This window comes from Aulonocara stuartgranti (assembly GCF_965226115.1).
Source record: "Aulonocara stuartgranti genome assembly, chromosome: 1".
Classification (NCBI taxonomy): domain Eukaryota; kingdom Metazoa; phylum Chordata; class Actinopteri; order Cichliformes; family Cichlidae; genus Aulonocara; species Aulonocara stuartgranti.
Window position 1 is genome coordinate 40,484,772 of NC_138939.1, and position 21,112 is coordinate 40,505,883.

The 21,112-nt window shown below is 41.5% G+C and overlaps 1 protein-coding gene across 2 annotated transcripts in view; it reads right to left on the reverse strand.

Moving 5' to 3' along the window:
- ankdd1a (ankyrin repeat and death domain containing 1A) overlaps nt 1-19,666 on the reverse strand; it is a 41,177-nt gene extending 21,511 nt beyond the window's left edge. Inside the window, exons 1-2 of one of the 2 annotated variants that reach the window (XM_082530935.1) lie at nt 19,489-19,657; nt 2,825-2,928 (exon numbers count right to left, since the gene is read on the reverse strand). In XM_082530935.1, the coding sequence (XP_082387061.1) occupies nt 2,825-2,928; nt 19,489-19,522 (138 nt within the window). In that variant the 5' untranslated portion in view covers nt 19,523-19,657. Of the gene's footprint in view, nt 1-2,824; nt 2,929-19,488 lie in introns of both variants that reach the window. The other variant, XM_082530936.1, reaches the window with a different exon arrangement.
- Nucleotides 19,667-21,112: the final 1,446 nt, after the last annotated feature.

Consider the following 21,112-nt stretch of genomic DNA (forward strand, 5'->3'; position numbering starts at 1 on the left):
AAACTGGGTGTGGGTCCCAATCAGCCAGAGTTTTGGGTGTGTTCATTGTGAAACCTGGCCCCACCTTATCATGCGAATTCCTGAGGTCAGATGGCCCAGGATGTGAGTGGGCGTTAAGGCGTCTGGGGAGGGATCTCAAAACTGGATTATAGATGGCAGAGAGTTGGTGTCGTAAACCCCGCCTCTGTTCAAAGATGGTCGCTCACAGTGGACACACCATCTTTGATGATCTTTGATCACCGTCTCTGATTATCACTGGTTCAAATGTTTAGGGATAACTGGTAATTAAATTTGATAAGTAATTACATAAAAACAACAACAACAACAACACTACATAGTCCACATTTTGACAAACATGCTAATAAGGTCTTCTTTAATTTCCGTACATAATCTGGCTACAATGTAGCTTGCCATCGCCAGTGTGTGAATGTGTGTGTTAATGGGTGAATGACTGAATGTAGTGTGAAGCGCTTTGGGGTCCTTAGGGACTAGAAAAGCGCTATACAAATGCAGGCCATTTACCATGTACCATGAGTCTGTACCAAGCATGTCACGACCTGCAGGATCAGCCAGGTGCTGATCAGAATCTCTCCACTCCTAGCCCTCCTCTCTTCTCTTTTTCCCTCTCTCTCCCCCTCTCTCCTTCTCTCCCCTGTTTTGCCAGGGCGGAACTCATGGCTCAGCCCCGCCTGTTGGGTTATCATATAGCCCGACGGGCGGGGCTGAGATAGATTTTGGTCGCCCGCCCGGAGATATCGCTAGCTCTGGGACGTCGGGCTAGCGATTTTGCGAGCCCTGTGGCGGGTTCACGCCCTCGGTCCACGCCTTCCTGGATTGTGAACACCTGGGCCTCATCAGACCAGCTGGTATATTAGAGGGAGGAGATCAGCTGTTCAACGCTGGATTGTTGTGAAGGCTCTAGTCAGTACACGTCTAGCTCAAGTTTCCTGTGCCTCTGTCTCAGAGACTTAACGAGTGTTTCTTTGTTCCTAGATTCCCCGGACCCGGATTGAACTGAGCGCATGTGTGATTTCCCCGTTTTCCCTGGAGTCCTGGACCCATGCCCCTCACGTCTTGTATATAGCACTAATCCCGCACTGTCTGTACATACACTTGGTGAAGATCTGTAAATAAACAGTCTCTGTTTAAACGCTACTCAGGAGTCCTGCGAGTGGATCCTCTAAGCAACCCGTGACAAAGCAAGACAATAACCAGGGCATTATCTCAAAAAGGACTTTAGTATAACATATAATATATTATGTTATAAAATATTATCCATCAATGCATATAGGTGGACCAAAGTCCAGGACAGCTTAGTTATTCTAAGACAAATTTACAAATTTTAAGTGCCGACGGCCCGCTAACATGCTCTATCAAAAATGTGCTTTGTTGTGTATCTGACGGACGAAAGCTAAACCAGTTCCACATCACTGAAGCTGCAGCATTTTTACAAACCAATTCTGGTTCATCCGTTTCATTCAACGATCCGCTCTCGCCCTTCTCATTCTCCATCGCTGCCATGCTTTTTCCACCATGTGCGTATGAAAACAAAGGCACTGCGCATGCGCGTTTCACCCATACTCTATCGCGATATTTCATTTTCTTATCGTTGCCCAACATTATACCGGTATTACCGTGAACGGTATGATATGGCCCAGCCCTACAATTAACTTCATCATACATAAATAACCCAGGAGTCTTCGAAGTAACTTTGGTCCATCGAGACGACAATAAAATGATAATATGGTCTCCTGTTAGTTTGGAATTGAATATTGGTCAAGGGTTCCCTTTGTTCACTTCAGACTTTCAGTACAACTGTGTATCACACCAGTTACAAAATACTGATGAGCAGGACAAGGAACTGAGAGCAGTAGCAGTCAATGAGAAATCTGTTCCAGATCGTGAATAAAACCAGAAAGATAGTGACCGACTCTAGACAACAGAGGACAGATATTTATCAGAGCCTGTGTTTATCCTGGGACAGGACGTTAGTATACAGTTGTGTTCATAAATGGCCTGTATTTATATAGCGCTTTACTAGTCCCTAAGGACCCCAAAGCGCTTTACATATCCAGTCATCCACCCATTCACACACACAGGTGATGGCAAGCTACATTGTTGCCACAGCCACCCTGGGGCGCACTGACAGAGGCGAGGCTGCCGGACACTGGCGCCACCGGGCCCTCTGACCACCACCAGTAGGCAACGGGTGAAGTGTCTTGCCCAAGGACACAACGACCGAGACTGACCAAGCCGGGGCTCGAACCGGCAACCTTCCAATTACAAGGCGAACTCCCAACTCTTGAGCCACGATCGCCCAAGTTTACATACTCTGGTATATGCATATAGATGATAAAAGAAAAACATTTCTTTCACTCATGGTTAGTGGTTGGCTGATGCCATTTATTGTCAAACAACTGTGGGAAAAGGTAGTTGACTTCTATAAAACAGGACAAGGAAATAAGAAAATATCAGCAGTGTCAAACTCCAGTTAAGAAGTGAAAAATGGGGGTTCTGCTGAAACCAAACCACAGTCAAGTAGACCAACTAAAATTTCAGCCACAACTGCCAGACATATTGTTTGGGATGCAGCTCCCCCAATCAGAAGCAGGACCTGCAGACTCTTAAAGGTGCAGAACACTCATACACAACAGACCAGACATACTGACACACCGATTCAAAACATGGCCAGGGCCACATAACAGAGTAAGCCAGAATGAGACTAGGCAAGAAAAGAAAATGAGAATTTAGAGGACCCAAGGCTTGGATTTTTAAAGCCATCAACTGCTGACATCCAGAAAAGTCTGTGCTTCAGCATGCTTACTTTGTTTTTGGCATTGACGTCCACACCCTTCTTGATGAGTTCTTGCATTTTCCATGTGTCATTTCTTCTGGCAGCATCGTGAAAATCCTTTTCAGACCACAACACTGAAATCAGACAAAGAAAAAACCTTAAGCGTCAAATCTGTGCTGGAGTTGGAATGTCATTTGCCACCTTTGAACCTAACCCCACTCATTGCATAAAAGTTAATAATCCAAGAAAAAGTTTACAAGAGGAAGACGGGGGTGCAGAAAGAGTGAAATAAGCTACATGAATGTGTGAGCCTGAGTGATGCTCAGGCCACAGGTAAATGGCCTGAGCCAAGTGGCACCAAGTGGCACAACAATTCACTTCTGCCACAGTTTCTTTTGACATAAAGGGACTTTAGCATGACATTCAAGTTCCAGCACCACTCTGCTTGAAGCTAAAACTAAGTCTTTGATCTCTATTGGCATTCATAACCTGTGCTACCATTTGTAACTGTGGAGACACGTATGGCTGCAAAGGAAATGAATTTAGTATGGTTGTTAGCTGTACTTTCTTTCACCCTCATGTTGAGTTCTGGTCAAATTTGACTGATTTAAAACATTTAGCTTTGAAAAAAGTTTCATCAGACTGACCTGAACATTCCATGACTTTGTCCACAAAAGAGTCCACACACTCAAACGCAAAACACACTCCTTGGGTTCCCTGGCAACCACTACAGAAACATTTTCCCTAGTAGAGCCTCTCTTCCACGGAACAACTCCAACTGTGTTGGCAGTTCTCACAAACAGTTGAAACATTGTTTCAAAGGCATCAAACTTGTTTCATAAATTTGGTTTATAATACTTTTTTGGAAGCAAAGCCCCCCCAAAAAAGCAAAGAGGCAACTATGTGGCAACACCAGGGCAGGTTGATATACCCTAAGTGAGGCTCTTGATTACACAGTTGATCACTACACTGGTGAGGACAAGTGAGAGAATGAAACTGACAATGAGGATGAAATAGAGGAGGAAGTGTCAGAAGCTAAAGACAGCACTGAATATAATTTGTGCAATCCAGACCAAGATAAGATGAGGAGGAATTCAGTGATGAAGATGACGCTGCTGTCACATTCAAGAACTTCAGGAACTTATCCCCACCTGACAATCACGTTAGGTTTTCTGCTGAAAATTTCATTAGAACCTGCAAAATTTGCTGTGTCCTGGATGATGACATCAAATCCTGCTTCGAACAGTTACTGACTGTGTTGATCTAAACCATAGCGGCAAACTTTGAAGGGGAAACAAAAACAGAGTTACAAAGACAGTTGGAAGGAAGTAACCCAGAAACAGATCAAAGCACAGATGAATCTTTGGATGTTGAGTAATGAATTCAGATCCAGAAATATTCAACCAGCAGTTTATGGGATGCAGCGTCTGGTCAGTCAATGTTTCAGGCCACCATGTCACTCCAATAATCTTACATGTTTTTTCGGGTGATTCTCTTTGACAGCCACGATACAGGACCAGGTTGTCATCACGAAGACAAACTGTCGGTGATCGGAGAGGTCTGGGGCAAGTGTGTGGAGTGCCAGCCACTATATTTCAAGTCCAAACGTCACAGTGAAGGAGCATCTGCTGGCTTTTAGGGGACACTGCCCTTTTAAACAGTATGTGCCAAGCAAGCATTCTAAATACAGCATAAAGAAATGGGCAACATATGAAATATAAAGTATTCCCAGTCACTTTTGACACAATAGGTGTTACTCTGTTTGACTGTAAAAATATTGTAAATGGTTAAAAAAAAAAACCTGTTCCTGGTAACTTTGACCCAATGTAATCTGTGACAATTGTTTCTCGTAGTCAAAACAATGCAGAAATTACTTTTTAGTAGTCGAATTCACAGGTTATAACCTCGGATTAATGAAACATAAATAACAAACAGAAGTTTAGAAATGGTTTATATGAGAAACAGAAAAGCCACTGGGCTGCTCAGTCACTAACTAACATTACTGTACTTTTATTATGAGTGTTAGACTGTAAGAGTAACAGCTGAATACTAAATGTGTTCAAACAGCAGCATATTTCTCTCTCTCCACATCTGTAAGGACAGGTGAGAATGAGACTTTATTCGAGCTTTGAGGGATAAACTTCACATCTGACACTGATTCTTCTCTCTGATTACAGGAGCTGCACTCAGATTAGGGCTGCCACAAACGATTATTTTGATAGTCGACTAGTCACCGATTATTTATGCGATTAGTCGACTAATCAGATCATCATCCATTGGACGTAAAACTACAGCTTATTGCACCAGCAGCATCTGCTCTTATATAACTATCATTAGCTTACAGCTTTAAGCTTTTAAGGTGCTAACTAAAAATAAAGACAAGATGATAGTTTATTCAATTTTAATGAAATTTGCAGATTGTTTCGGTGAAGTTTAATAAACTCCTTGCTATCTAAAATATAACAGGACAACGGAGTATATTCTCCAGCATCTCACACTTCTGATGATCAGCTGTCTGCTTGACGTTTATTCAGCTGTGTAAAAACTATAACTTTAATCTCAGACAAACCGATTTACTCAGGAACAAATAAAATACTAAAAAAAAAAAGCCAAACAATAACATTTTAAGTTATCTAAGTGACTCATATATATTTAACCTGACTAGCGAAAGACGGCGGTGGGTTTGAAAACGATTTGCCGGGAGTCCGGTGCTCTCACGGCGCTAGTGACCTAGCCCCCAGCTCGCTATCGAGCTAGTGGGTAACAGACGTCTCCGAAAACGTCGGAGCGCTTTTGAAAATATGTGGTGTCCTGATAAACTGAGCAGATATTTGAGGTTTGCACAGCTACATTCTCGCCTGAAAATATGTTAAACGTTTATTTTGTGACCCAGAAAGAATAATAAGAGTAATATTAAAACTAACTAGCTACCGCCATTGTTGGAAACTGAGCTGGGCCGCGCTATGAATTCTGGGACACAGCTGCTTCTCTTCTTCTTCTTCTTCGGGGTTTAACGGCAGCTGGCATCCTTGTACATGCAGTGCTGCCATCTTCTGTTTCAGTCCGTTATTACACTCTTAAATCCTGCTACTTTATTCCTGCGTGTTTTGCGATCTTACAAACCTTCAAACGACGTGTCGACTATTAAATTTGTCGTCGACGATTTTGATAGTCGACGTAATCGTGACTAGTCGACAAATCGTGGCAGCCCTAACTCAGATTCAGACATCAGCAACACCCAGTGATGATTTATGCTGAAAACAGTTTTTTAGTACTGGAAAAAATTAACTGATGAAAAAAGAACAAAGGCTAAACTAAGTTAGCCCTAAGTTATTAAGCCGTATTGTATCACGCACTTAACTGTAGATTGTTATTCATACATTCATTTCATTACGTTTGGACAACTGTATTTCACTGTTTATATGTGTAAGAAAAAACTCCCTGGAATTCCTGCAGGTTGTTCAAAACGCTGCAGCAAGGCTTCTGACCAAATCTTCCAGTACTCACATGTGACGCCATCTTGGCATTGGCTCCCCATTGAATTCACATTCCACTTTAAGATTCTGATTCTGACTTTTAGAGCTCTCCATGGACAAGCAGCAGTTTACATTATTGAACTTCTACAACCCTATGTCCCTAGCAGGTCCCTGAGGTCATGTGATCAGGGCCTACTTATTATACAGCATACGAGGCTTAGAACTAAGGCAGACAGAGCTTTTGCCTCTGTGGGCCCTAGAGGAACCCAGAGGCAGTAAATCGAGAGTAGTAGTAGTAGTAGTCAAGTATTTATTTATTGTCATTGTCAAAGAACAATGAAATTGCGTTTGGGGCTTCCGTACAACCCGTAAAAAAAAACAAATACCCCTTAAAACCCAAGTGTAAATATTTAACCCAGTGTGACTTCAGTGCAATGAGACAATCCTTAGCAACAACACTGGCCTACAGCACTGGCCTAAATCTCGGCAGTGTCTCTTCTTCCTCAAAAGACTTAAAGACTTCCATCTGCCTCTGAAGGTGCTCAAGAACTTCTACTCCTACACCATCCTGACGGGAAATACCTGCACCTGGTATGGGTAAAGCACCAAGCAGGACGAGCTCTCCAAAGAGTGCTTTGCTCTGCCGAACACATCATTCCCTCAGAGCTTCCTGACCTGCAGTCTGTTTACACCAAGTTGTGCAGTACCACAACCAGGAAGATTATGAAGGACCTCTTCCATCCCCACAATGGACTCTTCTCACTGTTGAGGTCAGGGAAGCGCTTCTGCTCCTTTAAGGCCAAAACAGGGAGAATGAGGAGGAGCTTCTTCCCCCAGGCTATTCAGGCCCTGAACCAGGTGTAGGACTGCAATCTCTACACATCACTGTACATGCACTTAACAACAACAATAATCGTCAGTTTTGACTGTTTGATCCAAGACTGTCAATCTGCACACGGCTGATTTGCACACCTTTTTATTTTAATTTTTAATTTCAGTGTGTTCTTGTATTTTTAATGGTTGAGAATTGCACAGCAATAAGCATTTCACTGCATGTTGTACTGTGTATGATTGTGTATGATAAATAAAATTTGAATTTGAAAATTGAGCCCTGTGGAGTGCCACATGACATAAGCATTAGATGCTTCAGAACTGCAAAGGTTTACAGACAAAGATCTATCTGCCAGATAAGACCTAAACCATTTAAGCACAGTGCAATGCAATGATGTAGCAAAGATATTAAAAATGTTGTGGTCTATTGTGTCAGAGGCAGCAGTTAAGTCAAACAAAACCAGAACAACAAGTTTACCAGTCACATGCGATAAGGATGTTGTTAAACACCCTTAATAATACAGATTATGTGCTATAAAGAGTTTTACCCAGCCTCCCTGGGAAAGTCTATGCCAGGGTGCTGGAAAGGAGAGTTCGTCTGCTAGTCGAACCTCGGATACAGGAGGAACAGTGCGGTTTTCGTCCTGGTCGCGGAACACTGGACCAGCTCTTTACCCTCTCCAGGATACTTGAGGGTGCATGGGAGTTTGCCCAACCAGTCTACATGTGTTTTGTGGACTTGGAGAAGGCATTCGACTGTGTCCCTCGGGGTGTCCTGTGGGAGGTGTTGCGGGAGTATGGGGTGTCTGGCCCATTGCTACGGGCCATTCGATCCCTATACGACCGTTGCAAGAGCTTGGTTCGCATTGCCGCCAATAAGTCGGACTTGTTCCCGGTGGGTGATGGGCTCCGCCAGGGCTGCCCTTCGTCTCCGGTTCTGTTCATAAATTTTATGGACAGGATTTCTAGGCGCAGCCAAGTGGCAGAGGGCTTTCGCTTTGGTGGCCTCAGAATCTCATCTCTGCTTTTTGTAGATGATGTGGTTCTGTTGGCTTCATCGGGTGAAGGCCTCCAGCTCGCACTGGAACGGTTCGCAGCCGAGTGTGAAGCAGCGGGAATGAGGATCAGCACCTCCAAATCTGAGGCCATGGTTCTGGGTGGAGTGCCCACTCCGGGTCAGGGACGAGTTCCTGCCCCAAGTGGAGGAGTTCAAGTATCTCGGGGTCTTGTTCGCGAGTGATGGGAGAAGGGAGCAGGAGATCGACAGACGGATTGGTGCTGCGGCTGCAGTAATGCGGACGCTGCACCGGTCCGTCGTGGTGAAGAGGGAGCTGAGTGTAAAAGCGAAGCTCTCAATTTACCGGTCGATCTACGTCCCTACCCTCACCTATGGCCACGAGCTGTGGGTAGTGACCGAAAGAACGAGATCGCGGATACAAGCGGCAGAAATTAGCTTCCTCCGAAGGGTGGCTGGCCTCTCCCTTAGAGATAGGGTGAGAAGTTCGGCCATCCGGGAGGGGCTCAGAGTAGAGCAGCTGCTGCTCCACATCGAAAGGAGCCAGCTGAGGTGGTTCGGGCATCTGACAAGGATGCCTCCTGGGCGCCTCCTGAGGTGAGGTGTTCCAGGCATGTCCCACCGGGAGGAGGCCCCGGGGCAGACCCAGGACACGCTGGAGAGATTATATCTCTCGGCTGGCCTGGGAACGCCTTGGTATTCCCCTGGATAAGCTGGAGGAGGTGGCTGGGGAGAGGGAGGTCTGGGCCTCTTTGCTTAAGCTGCTGCCCCCGCGACCCGACCTCGGATAAAGCGGATGAAGATGGATGGATGGATGGATGGATGGATGGATGGATGGATGGATGGAAAGAGTTTTACCCGACCCACAGGAGGTTATTCATATATAGAAAATGTTTTAGTTGACATGATACAATTTTCTCTAAAACTTTGGTAAGAAAAGGCAGCTTGGACTGAGGCCTATATTTAGCCAGTTCAGTGTGCTCAAGAACAGGTTTCCTAAGCAATGGCTGCATTACTGCACATTTAAAATTTACAGGAACTAGACCAGAGGACAGACTGCTGTTTATAATAGCAAGAACAGACTGCCTGCCCTATAGCAGTCAAAAAAAAAGAAGAGCTGAGGCCTTAATATAGCGAACCACATCCTCTAAGAGTGAGAGGGTCACCGGCTCAAACTGAGTAAAAACAGCAGAAGGGACAGAGGCAGAGAGGCGAGTCAGCAGCTGTGATAACAGCCCTTGTGGTAGCAACCTTTAAAAGAAAACACACAGAAAACCATTGCATATATCAGGAGAAGCGTCTAAACAGAAACAGAGGCAAAGGTGTTAAATAACGTGGGCTATGGCTGTTTTAAGAAATGAAATCTGTAAAATATTCCTTTTTTGCCTCTTTAACAGTATTCTGGTAGTGACACTGGCAGTCTTACAATTTGAAATGACAGCTTTTCCATCTGTGCTCTGCTCTGTGACATTCCCTCCTGATAGCATGAGCTCTGTCATTAAACCAAGGTTCAGGTTTAGAATTAGGCTGCCTGACGTTACTAGCCAGAGATGAACTATTTGTTATTAATCTCCCGCTCTCTTCAACAGCTTGTCCTTTCCTCCAAGGATGGTTTGACAGGAAGAATAAAACCAGGAACAGGAAGGGCCACAAAGCTGATTAAAATCAGCAAAAAACTGAGAGGCAATGGGAGAGATAATAGCCCAACATTGCTGAACAGGAGGGCGAGCTGCAGTACATGTAAAACCCACATTAAATAAAACACACATCTGAGAGTACAGAGGTACAGACAGGTTAGTCACAGGGAGACTATATGAAAGAATAAGGTCTATTGTGTGTCTCCGCTTATGAAGGGCCCAGTACAGAGTGAGCAACAATAAATAAAAACAAGTTGCCCCCCCCCCTGTACTGGATAGAACAACAGGGGGAGACGAGCAACTCCTTTTTCCCACAGGATGCAAAATGCAGTCAGCTTATTGTCCCTGAAGCGTCCCGAGCAGGTGAACCTGTCATTAAATGGACATTAGCGCGTGATAATAGCAATAGAGGGGATCATAGCATTAAATGTGACCCATCCTTTCTTGTTGCCAATAAATGTCTTGAGCAGTAGATGGCAGCTAGAACTGGAATTAAATGTAGGCTCTTATCTTCACTTCATCTACGTCCATCCAATCCTCGCACCTTTGCGTCCCATGCAAGTCAGACTTCATGCTGCTGATGTGAGCAATTGCATAGAGTATGTGTCCTGGTGTGAAACCAGTTACTAGTGGTTTGCAGTGCATGCTCTCTGCATTAGTGGGAAACCACTAACTATTCTAGAGCACTCAAAGCACTTTATACAACATGCCTCATCCACCCATTCATACAAGGGTTTTTTTCAATGCTTAATTGCTTTCCATCTAACATTCACACATATTCATACTCCAGTGGTTGCATCATAGAGCAGCTTGGTATTAGTGTCTTGCTAGAGGATATTTGGCATGCAGACTGTCGCAGCCAGGGAACCACAAACCTTCCTATCAGTAGGCGACCCAGTCTACCTCCTAACTAGACACACCATCACGAGACATCCACTCACCATCCACTGCTCAGCCTCCTAGTAGATACACCTATGGTAACAACTTCAAAAATCCTACATAACCTTGTTCAAGTTATTTCATTCACAAGTTTTAAAAAAAATTGACCTCTAACCTTGACCATGAGGTCGATGTCACCGAGATTTGAAGTTCTCCAAGATTTGTAATAGATACACCCATGGTATCGATTTCAAAATCCTCATTATGGAGTTATCACAATCACAAATTTGTATGTCCGTACTGCTCGCCTATCTGGTGGGCAACTATAACCCATCATATAACCCTGTACACCTCTGACTTCTGCTACAACTCTGAATTATGCCACATTCAGAAGTTTGCAGACGACACAGCCATCATGGGGTGTATCTGGGATGATCAGGAAGAGGAGTACAGAAGTCTGGTGAGGAACTTTGTCGCATGGAGTCACACAAACCACCTGCAACTCAACACCTCAAAGACTAAGGAACTGGTTGTGGACTTCGGGAGGTCCAGAGAAGGTCCACTGCCGGTTCAGATAGAGGGGGAGGAGGTGGAGGTGGTCAACAAGTACAAGTACCTCGGGCTGTGGGTGGACAATAAACTGGACTGGTCATGCAACACAGAGCACCTGTATAAAAAAGCCCAAAGCCGACTGTACTTCCTCAGGAGGCTGAGGTCTTTTAACATCTGCAGGAAGCTCCTGAGGATGTTTTACCAGTCAGTGGTTGCTGGAGTACTTTTCTATGCTGTGGTGTGCTGGGGGAGCAGCACAGCAAAGAAGGACTCATCCAGGCTGGAGAAACTGATCAGGAGGGCTAGCTCTGTGGTCGGCATGAAGCTGGACACTCTGGTGACAGTGGCAGAGAAAAGGACATTAAAGAAACTGATGGACATTATGAACAATGCTGGGCATCCTCTGCACACGGCCATTAACAACCAGAAGAGTCTGTTCAGTGACAGGTTGCTTCTCCCCAAGACAAGAACTAACAGACTTAAAAACTCCTTTGTCCCACACGCCATCAAACTGTTTAACTCCTCTCTGGAGGGGAGAGGGAGGGGAAACAGGAGGACAAAGGAGGGGGGAACAACTAAGCTGTAGTGCCTCTTCACCTCACTGTGCAATACCTTTTGTGCAATACTTTTGTAAATAGTCAACGGTGCAATAGACTCAATACTTGAAATGTGCAATTCACTTGTATTTTTATTTTTATTCCTATTTATTCTATTTATCCCCTTTGTATATTTTATTTATATTTGTTTCTGTATTTATATATGTGTGTGTGTGTGTGTGTGTGTGTGTGTGTGTGTGTGTGTGTGTGTATATATATAACAATTCTGTAACTGTAACTTCGGTCGTTGCTGTGCTTTTTTTGGAAGTCGAATTTCCCAGAGGAACCCACCCGAGGGATTAATAAAGTTCTATCTTATCTCTTATCTTATCTCTTATCAGCTTTTTACAGCTGAAGGGGGAAAAAATTTAGTTTTCATGGTTTTCAATTCCGCAATTCAGCAAAAATGGTCAAGGGGGGGGGCAGACACAAATGGCCAGCATGAAGCCCAGAGGGCTAACTTAATCTAATGCAATGTTTAAACTAGAAAAATTTGCATTTCCTGCGAAAATGCAGTGTGGATGCCTTAACGCTGAAGATGTCTGCTGAAAAAAGCTGAAAAAGTTGAAACAAAAAAAAAAAAGCTGCCCTGAGCAGGATTCGAACCTGGCCCTTCTGGTCAAAGGGCAGCTATTTAGCTCACTGAGCCAAACACTTTCTCACAAATAAATGGTGGAGAGATTGACAATTGTGCTGAAATGAGCAGAAGCTGCTGAGAATTGTGCTGATAAGAGGTGGAAAGGCTGAAAATTTTTCAGAAGAGGTGAATAAGCAGAATTTGGGCAAAAGAAGAGGTGAAAATTCTGCTGAAAAGAGTTCAATCAACAGAATTCCTGCTGAAAAGAGGTGAATGAGCAGAATTCTGCTGAAAAGAGTTTTTTTCTGAAAACAGCAGAAACAACTGAAAATTTTGCTGAAAAGAGTTGAATGGGCAGAATTCTGCTGAAAAGAGGTTTTTGCTGAAAAAGAGCTGAAAAAGTTTGGATTTGTGCTGAAAAGGGGTTAAAAAAACTGAAAATTTTGCTGAAAAGGGGTGAAAATGATGAAATTTGTGTTGAAAAGAGTTAAACTGTTAATTGAAAGAAATGTTGCCATAAGCTGGATTTGAACCCAGGCCTCCCAGTCTGAGAACGGATGCTTATCTCACTGAGCTAAAACACAGCTCAGCCCATCATGCAAAATCAGTGACCACATTGATAATGTGTTCCATTCATTTCAATGGTCAAAAGTCATAACACACATCAGCAGAAATAGCAGAATTTTTTAAAGTTTAAACATAGTATTTCTGCTAAAACTTAGTATTTATACTAAATAATATTTTTTTTGTGCCAAATCATAGCATTTGTGCTGGAACACAGAAAGTTCTGCCAAATCATACAATTTGTACTAAAACATTATTTATGATTAAGCAGAAACACTGGGACTTGGTAGAAATACTATGATTTACATGAAATACTTTGACTTAGCAGAAGTACTACAATCTAGGAAAAAAGTACTACAGCATAGCAGAAATTCTATCATTGAGCAGAATTACTAGGATTTAGAAGAAATACTAAGATTTGGCACAAACACTGATGTGGCTCAAGAACCTTTATTGTGCAGTTATACTATGATTTGGAAGAAATACTATACTTTGGCACAAATACTATGATTTGGAAGAAATACTATGTTTTAGCACAAATACTATGATTTGGCTCAAATACTATAACTATCCTCGGTCAGAAGGAGAGGCTGACATCCAGGGATTAGATTACCACAGGTGGAGTTTATTGCGGTCAGATGGATGGTACAGGGAGGTATGGCATACAGTAGGAGGATGTGGAGAGGTGATATGGTGTGGTTTCTATGATTAAGAACAGGGTATGCATTACAACATGCATACAGATTAAAGATTAAGAAAACTGGCAACAAATTCCTCCACTACAAATCAGTCTGATGCCACTTTTTACAGGGTTCCCGTTTACTAAGGCACTACCCAAAAGGCGCCACAAGAGGGCACTCCAACACAAGAGATGACCTATTTACACTGATGCACTTAGTAAACAGCCCCTACTTAGCCACTACATAATACAGTGATATTACAGTATACAAATTCACACAAATACTATGATTTGGCAGAAATACTATGACTTAGTAGTAATACTATAACATAACAGATTTCCTAAAAAAAACTATGAAATTGCAGTAATTCTATGACTTGGCAGAGATACTACGTTTTAGCACAAATACTATAACAACGCAGAAATACTATGACTTAGTAGTAATACTATAACATAACAGTTCAATGTTCTTGCACAAATACCACAATATGGCAGAAATACTATGTTTTAGCACAAATACTGTGATTTGGTATAAATACTATGATTTGGCACACATACTATATTCCGCAGATACACTATAACATAACAGATATTCTACAACTTAGTAGTAATACTATAACATAACAGAATTATTATTTGGGCACAAATACCACGATTTGGCAAAAATACTATGATTGGGTGCAAATACTATGATTTGGCAATAATACTGCATTTTAACACAACTACTGAGATTTGATTGAAATACTATGATTTAGAAGAAATACTATTACTCCATACAAATACGATACTTTGGGACAAATACTATGTTTTGGTTCCAATACTATGATGTGCAACAAATACTATGATTTGGCACAAGTACTATGATTTAGTACAAATACTATGATTTGGCAGAAATACTATGACTTAGTAGTAATACTATAACATAACAGATTTCCTAAAAAAAAACTATGAAATTGCATTAATTCTATGACTTGGCAGAGATACTACGTTTTAGCACAAATACTATAACAACGCAGAAATACTATGACTTAGTAGTAATACTATAACATAACAGTTCAATGTTCTTGCACAAATACCACAATATGGCAGAAATACTATGTTTTAGCACAAATACTGTGATTTGCTATAAATACTACGATTTGGCACACATACTATATTCTGCAGATACACTATAACATAACAGATATTCTACGACTTAGTAGTAATACTATAACATAACAGAATTATTAATTGGGCACAAATACCACGATTTGGCAAAAATACTATGATTGGGTACAAATACTATGATTTGGCAATAATACTGCATTTTAACACAACTACTGAGATTTGATTGAAATACTATGATTTAGAAGAAATACTATTACTCAATACAAATACGATGCTTTGGGACAAATACTATGTTTTGGTTCCAATACTATGATGTTCAACAAATACTATGATTTGGCACAAGTACTATGATTTAGTACAAATACTATGATTTGGCAGAAATACTATGCCTTAGTAGTAATACTATAACATAAGAGATATACTATGGTTTTGCAGACATACTATGTTTTTGCACAAATACCATGATTTGGCACAAATGCTATGATTTAGCAGAAATACTATGATTGGGTACAAATACTATGATTTGGCAATAATACTGCGTTTTAACAACAACTACTGAGATTTGATTGAAATACATACTATGACTTAAAAGAAATACTATGACTCCATACAAATACGGTGCTTTGGCACAAATACTATGATTTGGCAGAAGTACTATCATTTAGTACAAATACTATGATTGGGCAGAAGTACCATGTTTCAGTACAAATACTATGATTTGGCAGGAATACTCTGGTTTAGCAGAAATACTCTGATTTAGCAGAAGTACTATCTTTTGGTAGAAATTCCTGCTAAAAGGTACTATTTCTGCGTTTTAGCAGAAATACTGTAATTTGGCATAAATACTATAATTTGGGATAAATACTATGATTTGGCACATATAATATATTCAGCACATACATTATAAAATAACAGAAATATTTGGCCCCAAAACCATGATTTTGCGCAAATACCATGATTTTTGCAAAAATACTATGATTTAGCAGAAATACTATGATTTGGCAAAAGTACTTAGATGTAGTAGAAGTACTTTGCTTTAGCAGAAATACTATGATTGAGGAGTAATACTTAAACATAGGAGAAATATTGATACACAGACACACATACACAGAGAGTAAAGGGAACAGGAGCTGTGGAGAGTCTGGGCTTGGTATATGTAGGTCAGTTAAATTAGCTGCACCTGCTGTAGTCAGCCCTTACACACACAGACACAGAGAGAGGTGTGAGTTTTCTTCAGTGTATTTCTGACATTCAGGATTCCCCTCGAACAAATGGCCATAATTTCCTAACCGTAGAGGCTAGAACGGTCATTCAGACATCGTTTTGTTCAGAAGAGATGGGGGAATCTTCAGGTCTTCATAATTCAGAGATAAAATATAAATTATTAAAGATATATGACTTGTAATACACTATAACTGAGTAGAGGCGAAGCAAAAACTGCATTGACTTGCTCTCAAACAACCTTTGGTAACTCTAAATCTATATGGAGCATCAAAATCATTCTTTCACCGTAAGAAACAGCAGGCTTTGGTGAACAGTCATGGAAATTTTCAGGGCTCTGTGGAAATCCATCAAAAAGATATGATGAGAGAAAAAAGTGACTCATTTCCAGAATTTGAAATCTGATGAAATCTGAGCGAGGGACAAATTTCCTACCCTCAAACAAGTCTAACTCATCTCAGAACGGTAATAGGTGAGAAAATAATTCTTGAATTGTGAGCATCAGGAGTGTCTGAAGACATACGGGGACAAGCCTCATGTCTTAACTTCGCTTCGTTAAGGAGATATGACAATTTGAAAATGCCTCTCATTACAGAAATCCAGCGGTGATTTTGAACAAACTCTCCATTGAGTTTATATGGAGAGTTTTCACACTTTGTGTTACTCTGAGGAGATTTGCAAAATATCTATGAGTCCCACAACAATGATAGGGACATTTTCTGAAAGCCAGCAAAAATACCTACGTTTTGATGTATAATTTGTGCGGCTTGAGTGGAAATTGAGCGAGTAGCAAGAAGTTGTTTGGACATGAAGAGAAAATTCAAACAGTTTCACTGTCCCCTCTGAGTTAATTGCATAGCAACCATAGCAACGCATGTATTTTCTGAAAAATCACAATTTTGCAACTGAAGACTTAAAGAGAGATAAGATGAAAACGGTAGAAGATCTGAAAAAGCTGAATCACACAGGAATAGCCCAATCATTTGAGAACGTTTTAAAGTTTGAATGGAGTTTCTAGGTGAAAGTATGAGGCAGTAGTTAAGTTTCAAAGACAAGAAAGTTTTAGCAGAATTGTGGAAGTTTCCCATTCATTTCAATGGGACAAATTAAAGGAAAAAAGTGTAATATTTTAAAAAGTATAATAGTAATAAACACCAAAAGTCATAGCCGGCATAAGCAGAAAGAGCAGAACAGTTTAGAGTTTGAACGGTGAAAATAGCACAAAAATTGTGGAAGTAGATCCACGGCGAAAAGTGTACGGAAACACCCGGAATAATAAAGAATAAAGAGAAACAGGAACTCAATAGTGTGGATGCCTATTAAGGCATCCACACAATTAAGGTCCCAGTATGCCTGCCACAACATCATCTCACAGTCACTTGTACCTGTAGGACTATTGTTCCAACATCTCACTCTGTGTCTCTAAGCTCCTGTATTTGAAATATCACTGAAATGGTAGGAAAAACCGTTACAAAGCACACTTGTGTCTTCAACCCAGCTGGATCAGGAAAAGCCTGATGCACCAGGTTATAACAATTGAGACCTGGTAACACAAAGACTGTGTTCTAACTTCTCAACATGACATGAGAACATGACATTGACTAAAATCATCCACATTTTTCTAACCGAAAACCTTAGATGACGAGTACAGGCTGTGAGGGACAGTTCCCTGTACAGCGGTATCCAAGCCCTCACTAACTACAAAGGATAGAGCCCCCCCAAGCCCCAAAATCACCCTCAAACTCGCGAAAGGAGCTCAACACCTTCTTTGCTTAGGTTGAGGTGGACTGCTCAGTTTGCTCTCTGTGGACTAAAGCTCAGCATTCAACACTATAAAGCCAGACATCCTCATCATCAAACTGGACCATCTTCATATCCCCCCCTACCAACTGCTCCTGGATCAAAGACTTCCTCACAAACCGGCCTCAATCAGTCCAACTCGGACCCCAAACTGGGTGTTTGGTACACAGACCACTACTGAGAAAAGCAAGGCTACGCAGAGGGTAATGACACTGCCCAGAAAAATCATTGGCTGTACTCTGCTACAAATTTTGTGGAGGGTGGCACACTGGTCTGGTGCTCATTGGTCTGGTCTAGAACAATGACGAGTGACGAGTCTGCATACAGACAGGAAATAGCAGTCAGAACCACCTGGAGCTGAACCTGCTCAAGATTGTGGCGATATTGGATTGTCGGAGACCCCCCCACGCCTTCGTCCCTCTCACCATCCTGAACAATAAAGTATCCGATGTGGATCACGGATTTGAAGTGGTCCTCACATCAGTCTGTCTGGAACAAGGCCCAGCAGAGGTTGTATTCCCTGCAGCAATTCAGGAAGTTCCACCTGCCACAGGAGCTGATGGTCATCTTCTACACTGCAGTCATCCAGTCTGTCCTGTGTACATCAATCATTGTCTGGTTTGGCTTAGCCACGAAGCAGGACAGGGCCAGACTGCAACAGACAATCAGAGAGGATCCTCAAGCAGAAAACATCTCTGCAGATCCTGGACATAAACTGTTCTATTTTTACAAAAACCAGCCACCACTCAGCCATGACTCAGGTCATATGCATATTGTACTGCACAATCTGCACTATTCAAAATTAATACTTAAGGTTCATCCAGGTTGCTCTATGTTCAGCCTATTTATATCTATCATTCATGCCCAGCTGCAACTTGTCATAGTTTGTATAGTTTCTTAAGACCTTCCACAACTTGCACTTTTCTAACTTTCTAACCTCGTATTTATGTTCTCCTTCTGTATATATGACTTATTTGCTTATTTAAAAATGTTTATTTTTTACATGCAGAGAGTAAAGCGAACCTGAGTCAAATTCCTTGTTTGTGTGCACAAACGTGGCCAAATAAAGAAGATTTTGGTTTTGAATCAATGCATGCAACACCTGTTTCAGGTAGAGAAAGGCAGCAGTGTCCTCAAGATTGCTTGTTTATTTCTTTTCATTCAAAAGACCCTCAACGGCAGTAAATGTTTCTAAAATAGACAGTATAAAACTGTGGGTGATTATCTACATCCATCTTTTATACTGAGTATAGTTACATCTCCTGTTCCAAATGTATCCTGAGCTATGAATGGTTTCTTATTATCCTACAAAGTATCAACAGGCTTTTTCAGTGCAAAATCTAAACAATTAAATGAATAGATACAAAAAAAATAGAACAAAAAAGAAATCTCAGAAATCATATTGACTTTAAATGTTGATGACAGGAATTTAAACTCCTCAACAGTTTACTCAGTCACACAAAGAAATCTGTGAAATTGCACTTTTAATTCCTGTTTCCTGTTAATTGCAGTGTGGAGAGCAAATGATCAGGATACTCCAGTCACTCTTTTGTCAAACTTGAGCAGCAACACAACCATCACAGGGGCTTTAATGGGGACAAATAAAATGTGATAGGCTAAGATAACAGCCACTATACAGATAAGATTACCCAAACTGCTAATACATAAACTGTGCCTCTAGGCTGTTGGCTGAGCGTGAGGGTGGGCTTCCCTGCGCCACAGACGGACATCCTGCGCTGAGCGAGGACAGAAATACTTACAGAAGTCGTCCTCCGACAGCAGCTCATCGCCCATGACTGCTGCTCCTCAGAGCCGCTTCTACCGGCCCGGCTCCTCTTCCATCACTCGAGCCCGTTATCCTTCTCCAGCACAAGTTTATCTTGCGTGCTAACGTCAGTACATTTGTCAAGCTACACATGTCAAAACCAAAGAACCACCATATCCGGTCTATACCTTCAAAATAAAGCGAGCACGTCTTCAAAGCAGAAACGACGCTTCTCGGTCTTTTTCTGGCAGACAGCGAAGCGTGACATTCCCGTCACCAACTGCTGTGATCTATGGACTCAACTCACCATAAACCACATATTTAATAAACAGATAGATCTATCTAAAATAGACTTTTGGCCTGATAGATTTCACTTGGGACCAGCTCCCAATTTGGATTCTGGAGACAGACACTATCTCTACTTTTGAGATCAGGGTTAAAACTTTTCTTTTTGATGAAGCATATAGTTAGGGCTGGACCAGGTGACCTTGAATCCTCCCTTAGTTAAGCTGCAGCAGGTGTGGGGATTCTGTGTTTCTTCTTCACTCACCTCTCTGTACTCAGTTATTAGTCATTATTAATCTCTGGCTCTTTACCAGAGTGTCTTTATCCTCTCTCCCCCTCCTCACCCATTCAGTAATGCCGATGGCTGCCCCTCCCTGAACATTGTTCAGCTACAAGTTTCTTCCTTTTAGAAGGTTTTTCCTTCCCACTGACTCCAAGTGCACGCTCAGAGGAGCGTCGTCTGATTGTTGGGTCTCTCAGTATTATTGCTCTGGTGTAAACTTAGAGCTACATAAATAAAACTGAACTGAAATGAATATTGCAATTTTTAAAGCGTGTCCGAGTCATAATGGGGCTGTTTCCTCTCTGTTTCTTCCTGTTTCTCATGTCTCCTGCTTACTTTGGAGTTTATAAAACCATCTCCACCTCTCTTCTTCCTGGCATGGTTTTGGAGCAAAAAGGCAGCTGGTAACTGGCCAGTCATATTGATTCTGTAACGTGTTTGTTGAATCTCTATCTGAATATCTGGTGTGCTGTCTGAATGGCTATCCCACAAAATGACCAATAATGAATTTGAATCTGAACAAATTAATGAAGCTAATGATCTTGTGTGTCTTTAATCCACTAAAAACAGCTAAAAGGTACTGCAACCATTCCTCATCACTGGCCCAAGTAGAAGATCTCTCCTTGAGGAACAATTTAACCCAGCGCTGTTGTCATTTTAATTTCTATTGTGAAACTGTTATTAATATAAAATGACAAACTTCACACTACAGTCACAACAGTCCAAGTAACCCGCTAATCACATAAAAACTGTAAATTTGAAGCTGCAAGCAGCAAGTGATGTAATTTTATTGAAACACTTATTGTTTCATTACATTTTTTAATGATCAAATATACTTTCATTTTGCATTGGTTGACCATCACACCACATTAGCCAGTGTTTATTTCTAAAAAGGGTTTTTAAAAATCGCTGTTGGGATGTTAACAAATTTTAACAAAGGTGCAAAAAACAATCGAAGAAATTTCAACCCTCACCTCAGCAGGATGATTATATCAGGCTACAGTATAACAGAAGGAAGCTACAGTGCAGCATGTGTAACACTGTTGATAAA